Source organism: Aquarana catesbeiana, linkage group LG03, assembly GCF_042186555.1.
Source record: "Aquarana catesbeiana isolate 2022-GZ linkage group LG03, ASM4218655v1, whole genome shotgun sequence".
NCBI classification, from domain to species: domain Eukaryota; kingdom Metazoa; phylum Chordata; class Amphibia; order Anura; family Ranidae; genus Aquarana; species Aquarana catesbeiana.
In genome coordinates, this window is record NC_133326.1 from 695,999,584 (window position 1) to 696,010,836 (window position 11,253).

General features: G+C 37.2%; 1 protein-coding gene across 1 annotated transcript; it reads left to right on the forward strand.

Moving 5' to 3' along the window:
• Positions 1–7,472: 7,472 nt before the first annotated feature.
• LOC141134263 (olfactory receptor 1468-like) lies at positions 7,473–11,081 on the forward strand. The gene is made up of 2 exons (XM_073623842.1): positions 7,473–7,533; positions 9,944–11,081. Exons 1-2 carry the CDS (start codon positions 7,473–7,475, stop codon positions 10,933–10,935), a joined length of 1,053 nt encoding a protein of 350 aa, XP_073479943.1. The 3' UTR covers positions 10,936–11,081.
• Positions 11,082–11,253: the final 172 nt, after the last annotated feature.

Genomic DNA, 11,253 nt, shown 5'->3' on the forward strand with positions numbered 1-11,253 from the left:
GTAGCTCCTGTGTGTGGACATTACCCTTCCTCAGCATGTTATATGAGCAAATCTAAACCAAGAAAAAAAAAAAGCCTGGCTCTTATAATGCAAAAAAGCGCTCGCTTTTGCATTGCTGGCAATCCTCACCACATAATAGGGTTAGATACATACACAGACCTTGTCAATGTTTTCATACACTAGAGACCCGATAATGTCACTATTAGCTTGTCTCTGATTTCGAACATGGTAGGGAAGCATTATATTGTATATATATTTTTTTTTTAGATTAATTTTTTCCTAAGTGCCCCTGTTTAAAGCAGTATCCTATTTTTTATTCTTTGTGATTGGCCATAAATGTATTGAGGCACACACTGAAGAATGTTACAACAATTCAGTTTTCTGCACACTTACTATGCTATAACATTGTGTCATGTGTTCCACTTCCACTTTGTGTTCACCATTAGTAAATATCCACCTAAAAACCTATATAAAACTCACTGACCACAGGTGGAAGACACAGCAACCATTGTAAATAGTAAAACGACAATATATCTTTATCTTTCATTTATTTCACATTTTGGTTGACTGTCTGAACCTACCAACCGGGCCGAGAGATTCTGCAAGAAGGTGCCGCTCGGGCCGTGTGTTCTATCCACGGAGCCGCTGTGTCACTTCTGGTTTCCCACTGGCATAGAGAAACCGGAAGTGATGCCACGGCTCTGAGGAAAGCATTGCCCATGTCCTATGGCGGTGCCAATCGAAAACCCGACAATAAGGAAATTATTATTATTATTGTCGGGTTTTCGATTGGCACCGCCATAGGACATGGGCAATGCTTTCCTCAGAGCCGCGGCATCACTTCCAATATCTCTATGCCAATATGGGAGTGTTGCAGTGCATTGCTTTGTGCCACAAGGACTCACAAAAGCAGCCAAGTGAAGCGTCTCACCTGCAATCACATGATTGCATAGATGTCATGCTGCCCATAGTGCACTGTGTCTGTACACAGTAAACTTAAAGGACCTTTTTTTGTTTTTATTTTTTGGGTAACTAGCTTTGGGGGGGCAGCGCCCGTGTGCCCCCTATGGACGGGCCACCACTGAAGGAGATAATGTCTGCATGGAGGGGTTGAATTTCTTTGTTCAACGCTTTCCGCTGATAGGGGTTGTTAAGACGTCTCACTTTGAAGGACATTATTTTAAGAGCCATGGAAAGTTAACAGGCTGATAGAGATGACAGGTAACAACCATAGATAAGCACAATACCTTAAAGTTTCTGAGGTAGAAATCCAAAGTGACATGTAGAAAATCACATTGTACAGAACCTTTGGCTGACTATGATGCTGTAGAGCAGAGATATGCAATTAGCGGACCTCCAGCCATTGAAAAAATACAAGTCCCATTATGCCTCTGCCTTTGGGTGTCATGCTTGTGGCTGTCAGAGTCTTGCTATGCCTCATGGGACTAGTTTTACAACAGCTGGAGATCTGCTAATTGCATACCCCTGCTATAGAGGAACAGGGAACTTGTGGAGGTATTGAAACAACTGCAGGTAACAAGAGGTATAAAACATTAGTGGGAACTGAGAAACATTAGGAACATCCTGGTGAAAATACCAGAAAATGTGCAAGAAAAGTTTGTAAAATGTGGTGGAACAGGAAGATGAATGGTAGAGTTGTTATCTCTTTTTTTGGGTGTAGGGAATAGAGACACATATTGAAAGGTGAGACAACAAGGTGGTACCTAAAGAGGAAGTAAACTTCCTCTGCTGACATTTACCTATAGGTAAGCCTATAATAAGGCTTACCTATATGTAGTGAAAATATCTCCTAAATGTGCACCATTTAGGAGATATTTACATTACATGCAGCCAGTGACATCACTGGTGCATGCTCTCTGAAGGAATGGCCACAAGTGCTGTTCCTTCCGAGCCCTGTGTCATAAGTGGCGGCTCCCGTGCGCATGCATGGGAGTGATGTCATTGTGGCTCCGGCCAATTACAGCGCCGGAGCCTGCAGACTCGGAAGCAACTCTAGGCAAAATGTTAGCCTTCGCAGTGGTGTGCGGATGCTGCTGCAACAGCTTCGTTCTAAGGTAAGTATTTCATAATGAGCTAGTATGTGATGCATACTAGCTCATTATGTCTTTTTTTTTTTTAAGGGGAAGTATCCAGACAATATGCGGGCTAATGGAGAAAAGGATCATTCCATGTTAAGCTTAGCAGTACATGTTTGTCTGGGAGTGGAGCATCAAGTGCTAAGATTCTCCAGTCTTTCAGAAGCTTCATGCTTTTTGCTAAGTAATGGATAGTGTGGGTCTTAAATCAACAATTTAGTGGGATGCCTCATTTGTAGAGGATTTTGGCAGGTATGCATAGAAGGAGATCCCAGAGAATTTTCAGATAGGGAGGGATATCTCTAGCAGATGTCATTATTTTTTCTTTAACCCTAAAAAGTGCACTTGTGCAGCAGCATCACTTGGAGTTGTGTTGAGCTAGACCTGCTTTCTTAGCCTCTGGTAGTAGTTCAGAAAGAAGTTAATGGAAAAGTCAAGTAGACGTAGCTGGGTAACTGTTTACATTGTAACACTGAACTTAATATTGTTGCATCTTGACCTGTCCTCAAGATGCACCAGTTTAGTGTTGATCTTTTATAGATCTAAGTCATCCACATAAGAGTCACTTAGATTGCTATGTGAGTGGCATACACTATATCGCTGACTTTTTCTTCAAAAAGACCCAGATACTGAGGTCATATACAGCAGAAGTTATGCGAGTAGGCATATGTGACATATCAGCCTTAAGAGAATCCCTCTGTTAAAGCAGCATGCCTTTCAGGTTAGCCAGGGAAACAGGCTTAGAGGATGCAGGAAAATCCTCCAATGGCACCAGTGTGGTAGACAGAGCAGGGGCCAATGGACTTGTTTCTGTATCCCCTCTCCTCCACCACCTTGGCTTACTTGGGCCGAGTACATACTAAATACTAAGTTTTTTTTTGTTCAACCCAGCAGGCTGAAAAAAAAAAAGATCACATATATATATGTGATTCTGTGCAGAGCTGCCAACCTGTAGCAGTAAATCTGCTATGGGTTGGTCATGAACCGGTTAAAGACCCTAAAGAAAAGCATGCTACTATTGATTGCATTGGGGTGGATTTAATAAAACCAAACAGTCTGGGCACTTTGCAAGTGCAGATGCTCCAGAGCTTACTAAATGAGGGGAAGTTCTGCTGACTTCCATCATCCAATCATGTGCAAGCAAAAATTACTTTTTTTTCTACTTTGCATGTGATTGGGTATTCCTTGCACAATAAAGCATTGCCACATTTACAAAGCTCTTAGGAGAGTGCACAGTCTATTTTCCTTTAGTAAATCCACCCCATTGTGTCTGTTTGCATAATCACTTTTTTCCTGTTGACATTTTCCCTTTAAAATTACTGCTTATATAGCTTTAAGTAACTATAAGAAAATACTAAACTACTTGTAAAAAGTGTTATTTTTATCCAGTATAATGCTTTACTTTTATAAGCATAGGCACACAAGGGTTTGCCTACTCTCTATGGAATCCTCCATTCTCTCTACATAGATTGTGTATAAATATTTCTTCTTTGTCAATAAGGGTTTATTCAACAGTATTAATCGTCATTTCAAGTGAACTGCATATATTTGTATTGTACAGATAGAAGACAGCTTTTCAGCTTTTTTCCCCTTTATCCTCCCTTTTTCTAACTTGTATTTATTTAATTCATCATTTACTCATTTTATGTTTATGGTTTGCAGCTAAAATAAGAATGATCTTTACATTTTTGTAGAATTATACATCAAATATATATATATCTATATATATATCTATATATATATATATAGATATATATATTTAGATATATATCTATATATATATCTATATATATATATATATAGATATATATGATGTATAATTCTACACACACACACATATATATTTATATTGCATTCAGTAATTTAAATTAAATTCATATATACTGATGCTGATTTATTTTAATAAAAAATCAAATATGGCTCAAGATCATGGATCATTATTGAATGGTGTAAGTGCATTTTATTTTACTTTATTTAACATATGTTATTCTTCTTCTCTTCTGTCATGGAAATTTTAGCTATTATTTTTAATATTATGGGGCTCATTCAAAGCTATGTATTTTAACACATGTCAATGCATGTACATAAATTAGCCATTGTTTTAAATGGTGTTCATTGACATCTATAATTCTGTACAATACATTGACCAAACATATTCAGTTTATATAAAATATTATACTTTTGTATGAAAATGTAAAAATGTAATATATATATATATATATATATATATATATATATATATATATATATTACATTTTCATACAAAAGTATAATATTTTTGGAATCATGAGTAGTATGCCAGCAAGGGCAACAAAGTAAAAGACATAGGGGTTGATTTACTAAAGGCAAATCCACTCTGCACTACAAGTGCACTTGGAAGTGCAGTCGCTGTAGATCTAAGGGGAAGATCTGAAATGAGGGAAAGCTTTGCTGATTTTATCATCCAATCATGTGCAAGCAAAAATGCTGTTTTTTATTTTCCTTGCATACCCTCCTCAAATCTACAGTGACTGCATTTCCAAGTGCATTTGCAGTGTACTTTTAGTGCAAAGTGGATTTGCCTTAAGTAAATCAACCCCCATATTCTTCACAAAGTAGAACAGTACAACATAGTAGGAAAGATAAAACCGTGGCTTAGAGTCTGCAAACATTTGTATTATGACTAGTAACATAGTAACCCCCTGCAAGGGAGACCATTTGATTTAGGTTTTTCTGAAACCTGTCATTTTGATTTTCTTGAACTTTGAATTTTCTTGAACTTTGAATTTTCTTTAATAAAAGCGGTCCAACGAACCCTGAAATGGGAATTTTTGGCATGGACTTTACTCGCTAGCAGGTGCTACACTTGAGCTAAATAACCCCCAAACTTCACAAACCTTATATGAAATAGATAATACTAAGAAAAGAAAAGAAGGAAGGAAAACAATCAAAGGAAAAAAGGTTTTTAATTTAATGTGTAAAGCTGGCAATATTTGGCTCAAAATACAGCTGGTTGAGCAAGCACAGGCCAGATTTATCCTTAGATACACTTCTGATCAAACAGTAATGTTGAAAAACTTTTGTCGATCAGCACCTGCAGCCAATCAGCTTTGTAGTCAGTGGAGGAGCCCGCAGTCAGAAATCAGCACCCCAGCTGGAAGGATTCCTCCATCCATTTTTCTTTGATGAAGGAGTCCGTTCTTTTTTTTTTGTGTTGTTCAACCTGCTTGCTAAATGAAAAAAAAAAGTTTTTACATTTGTTAAACTAATAAAAATTTTAAACAAAGAAAAAAGAAAATCTATGACCAAGATTAAAATGCCCACACATGGATCGAAATTCGGCTGATTTAACGGGGGCCGGCTGAATTTCGATCCATGTGTGGGCACTGTGGTTGAATGGTATTCTATCTACCGATCAAAGATCTGGTGCAGCTGTGCATGGTAGCCAATCACCTTCTAACTTCAGCTTGTTCAGTTAAGCTTTGACAATAAAACCTGGGAGCTGATTGGTTTCTATGCAAAGCTGCACGTTCCAACTTTAGTAAATCAACCCCATAGTTAAGATTCCCCTATCCACCTTGCACGTGGGGAAGGAGGAATCGGGTCAGTTTTTTTTTGTTCAACCCTCTGGTTGAGCAAAAAATAACTAGCTAATGAAGGGGTCTCCAAACTGTGGCTCTCCAGTTGTTCAGGAACTACAATTCCCATCAGGCCTAGTCATGTTTGTGCATGTCTGAGTTTTACAATGCTGCAAGAGACACGTAGTTCCGCAACAGCTGGAGGGCCTTAGTTTGGAGATCCCTGAGCTAATGTATGGGAATCTTTCGTGTTAATCTTTAGCTAGCTGTTAAATTGGGGACACTCAGCATAGAATCTGAGATTCCGTGTGGAGTGTGTATCAGCTGGAACCCACGAGGAGAGATACACACTTCATATGGAATCTCAGATTCTATGCTGAGTGTCCCCAATAAGAGGTTTCTCATCCTCGTGGTCACCCTTTCTTCAAAATAGATTTTTTTGGTCCTTTCATGCCTTCTATGATTGCTTGCAGTCCGGTGTTGTATAATGGTGTCTAACTGACCCTCGAACCATTTTTCACTCTGGGAAGGCTCTGATATTTACTGGACAGCAACCCCTGAGGAAGTCCCATTATAGAGCAAAACAAACTACACCATCATGCTGTACTTTTTTTTTTTTTTTGCATATAGACTGATTTTATCGTTGCAGGTTTAGTAACAATCTAAGTTTTTTATCATTGAAATTTTTATTGGTTTCGAACACTTATAAGTTCAAAAATTTACATAATTGCATTAGGTACATACAGACAAGTAACAAGTTGGTTTTCTTACAGGTTTTGTTCCACATTTCACCTTGGTATCTCATCATGTGCACATAATCATAAACTTCGTGCAATAGTAGTAGCAGTAATTCTAACCTTTATATTCATCAATGTCATAACCTAGATGTGAATTATATTTGCCTCTCTTGTAACCGTTTTTTTAGAGGTGATCAGTCTTACCTAGGGATACAAATCTTGACCTTATAGAGAACATCAGACATAAAACAAAAGAGTAAACCAAAGAACATAACGTTGAGAAGAAAACAAGTAGTGATGATACTACAGTCATAGTATCCATCAAGTACTACTAGTTCTCACCTGCTACTTATAGGTTGCTTGCTGCTCAATAACCTGCCATTATATTCTAGTTTCTCAAAAGAAATTGGTTAAGTTGTAGGTTTTAATCCATACTTCTCATTTCTGATTGAAGCTATCCCTATTGCTGTGGATGCTGGCATAAGAGTATTCATGTGAGCAATGCAAGTTTACCCTAGAGAAAAGTGTAGGTGCTATATCTTTTTTCCACTGACACATTTATGGACAATCTAGCTGCTATTAAAATATGCAGAACTACTGTTCTAAAGTTAGTAGGGAAGTTTCTTATGGAGAATCCTAGCAATTCCAAAGCCGGCAAGGGATGGGTTATGATCCCTGTAATAGATGATATCAGTTGGAAGACAGACTTCCAAAATCTGGTTATTGATTTGCAGTACCAGAGTATATGAAACAAGTTCCCAGATTGCCCACAGTTACGCCAGCAGTCCGGAGAGTGTTCTTTATGGATTTTAGATAATCAAACTGGTGTCAGGTACCATCTATAGAGTATCTTATAAACATTTTCCCAATGTAATACACAGTGTGAAGCTCCTAGGCTGGATCTGATTGCTTGGGACAATTCTCGTTCCGAATATGATCTATCTAATTCTCGTTCCCATTTCAGTATTGCTGGTGTTTGTTTTATTGGAGTATTGGGTTGAAGCAAGGAATACAGAAGTGAAATGCCTCTCTTTTGGATAGAATCTCAATGATAAAATTCCCATATTTTTTTGTCCAGCGCTATGGTGTCAGAGGTGCAGGAGATATTGGATTTGGAATTATCTTTGCGTTTGATTACTTCTGGTATTTTCCCCTAGGGTAGAGTAACCAGCATATAACCATGATTGAACCGAGAGGCCTGGTATTAAGAATTCAAAGGATTGAAGTGGAATATCACACATGGATATACATATGGATTCCTGACTTCTGTCTAGAAGGTCTATCCGCGTTTTAAGCAAAGCGGAGATAGAAGGATGGCCTGGTAAATGAAGTGGTTTATTGGTGGCCGCTGCTATTAATAAGGCTTGGAGGTTATTGTTCTGCACCAAATTGTGTTCTAATAGTACCCATTGCTTTACTGGAGATGGGTCAAACCACGTTTTAAGTTGGTCTAAAAGAGTCACTCTATAATAGTCTTTAATTACTGGGACTCCCATACCTCCCTTTGAACTATGCTTTATGAGGGTAGAGAAGGCTATTCTTGCTCTAGTCCTCTTCCAAATAAATGATCAAAGTGAGGTATCGAGTTTATTAAAGAAAAGGGCTGGTAAGGGTATTGGTACAGTCCTGAAGATATAAAGAATTTTTGGTAAAATAACCATTTTAAAAGTTGCTATCCTTCCATCATGCTGTACTTTAAAGGACTGTATTGTATAAGTCTTTTTTAATATAATTATGCTGTTGTTATGTTTCAATAAAATGTATACTTTTTAATAATTTTTTCAGTTGACTTAATATGCACCTTAAAAATCCCATAAACTTTCTACATACCAATGGGCTTCTGGTGTGTCTGTAGACTTTCAAGTACATGGGGGTTCTGAATATGATACATTCTAAACATACAGCAGTTTGATTCTCCTACTACCAGATCCTCTAACCTTCTTGCTGCTCCACCCGTTGTTATTATCTGCAATTTCCAACTGTCAAATTGTCAGCTGGCGATTGATTTGTGTTCCATAACAGCGTCTGCCATTTCTGTGTGAAATGACACTTTCAGATAGTCTGCAGGTGTAATTGAATAACTGCAATGAATCAATGTATTGTTTCATTAAATTTACTATTTTACTCAAAGGCGGATCAAAGGTGTGACCATTATTCTGCATATAGCATCATTTTAAAAAAGCTTACAAGTTAATTTTTTGAACATAAAATGTATTCCTATTTTACCACTTTTTAAATTTCTAGCTAACCCTAGTTGGCCCTAATTATTTCCTTCCTTCCATGCTCCACTTAACTATTATTTTCCTGCTAAATATTTGTTTCGTTGTTTTTCTGAAATTCCACAGAAGTTCCACAGAGAAACATTCACAGCCCATCTCTGCTATACATGCACATTTAGAGACCTTACAAGAACAGAAAGCTACCTGCAGATCTGACAGAAATTCTTTAACTTCCATGTGTTGTTGTGGGCTGGAAACACAAAATTTTTGTGGACTGAGTGGTCTCAGCTCACATTGTCTTTTGCTGAACTACTCTAATCCAGCCCTTATCCTACTCCCACAACCTAGAGACTAATGATTTATTAGTATAAGAGCTATGAGGTCCAATTAGACTCCTTGAGATAACACAGGGAGTGGACAACTTTGGATTTGGCATAATCACCATGTTTTTTTCACTTTTTGAACAGGTATAACAAAACATTTTTGTGGTATAATAAAATAACTAAATGGTGCAAATAAGAGAAGTTCATTTTTAATGTTTACATGCACTTTTAGGGGTCTAATTTATTAATAATTTGCTGTGCGAATGCCTCAAGCATTTGCACAGATATCATGAAACATCCCTGCAATTTCTCTATTATATTTATTTTATATGACTGTCAGTTCCATCTGGTGGTTACAATGTGGGATTTACCTGATTGAAGTATTTCAGGAAAATACTGCATTATAGCCACTAGATGGAACTGACGATCATAGGAAATTAACATATTAGGGAAATTAGGGGATTATTTGTTATAGCTGTGCAAATGCATAAGGCATTTTTTTTATATTATTATATTATTAATATTATTATACAGGATTTATATAGCGCCAACAGTTTGCACAGCACTTGAGGGCAACATGAGGGCAGACTGTACAGTTACAATGCAATTCAATAAAGGAGGAATCAGAGGATCCTGCTCATTAGAACTTAAAGTCTAGGAGGGAGGGTCATACAAAAGGTAATAACTGTGGGGGGGGGGGTGACCTGATGGAGAAAATAAAAGTACAGTTGTTAAGTAGGAGCAGAAAATGCTTCTCTGAAGAGGAGGGTTTTCAGCAATCGTCGGACAGATTGGGGTAGGGCGGACAGATTGTCGGACAGATTGGGGTAGGGCGTTCCATAGGATAGGAGAGGCTTGGGAAAATAGACCCCTAAGGGTCATGTTGTGTGACTAAGCTACATGGATGTTTGTGAACTATTTTACTTACTCTTGATTTTGGTATAGAAAACCCAACACCAAACACTGCCATCACACTTCTCAGTAGCAGAAACTAATATAAGGTATCATTAGTTCTAATTTCTAATACTATTTTGTGTTTGCTTTTTTTGTGTTACACAAAGGCATCACATAAGGACAACATCACAGCTATTTTCCTTCTGGGATTCCATGACATGGGCAGATTTAATGTATTGCTCTTCATCTTGCTGCTTATCATTTACTGTGTGACAATATGTGGCAACTCCATGATCATCACATTGGTGTCCTACAGCAAGAACCTTCACTCTCCCATGTACTTCTTCCTCACCCAACTCTCCATAGCTGACATCTTGTTGACCACAGATATTTCCCCTTTCATGCTAAATATTGTACTACATCAAGGGAGCTCCATATCTTTTCCTGGATGTATCACTCAGCTTTATTTTTTCATTTTAGCTGAGGGTTTTGAATGTCTTCTTCTGACAATGATGTCCTATGACCGCTACCTGGCTATTTGTTCTCCATTGTATTATTCCTCCATTATGAACCACATGCTTTGCATTAAATTAATTGTTGCCTCTTGGCTCTTAGGCTCTTTGGTTGCACTGATTCTGGTACATGGAATAGCTCAACTATATTTCTGCAGGTCAAATACGATTGACCATTTCTTCTGTGATTTTTACCCCGTGATGGACATTTCTTGCTCAGATATGTCTTTGCCTCAATTAGAAGCCCCTTTATTGTGCTTTCTCGTGATTGTCTTGCCATTCATTGTGATAGTAATTTCATATGTATGTATTGTTTTAACCATAATAAAAATATCCTCCAGTTCTGGAAAACTAAAATCATTTTCAACTTGTAGCTCCCATCTGACAGTGGTGTCCATATTTTATGGGACTCTAATTGCCACGTACATAATTCCAAATGAAGGACAGACAAAGATTCTCAGTAAGACATTGGCCTTTCTATACACTGTGTTCACCCCACTACTAAATCCTTTTATATACAGTTTGAGGAATGAAGACATTAAAGAAGCTTTAAGAAGAATCATATATAACCAAAATGCTTCCTATTCAAAGACTTGAATGAAACATACAAAACAACTTGATGTATAAACCGACTCTAATGATCCCCAAGCATTACCATAACATTTTCTATTGGCCTATGCAGTTTATGTATTTATTTGTTTATATTTTTTTAAATATAATTCATAAATAAAGTTAACTAATTCACCAGCACTTTTTTTTTTTTTCAAAAATGTTATTTAAAAAAAAAATTGTTGTTCTTGTTAAAATGTACATTATTACATATTATCATTAAAATTCATGATTTATATAGCGCCAACAGTTTGTGCAGCACTTTACAAAATAGAGGGAGACAGTACAATTACAATACAGTTCAAA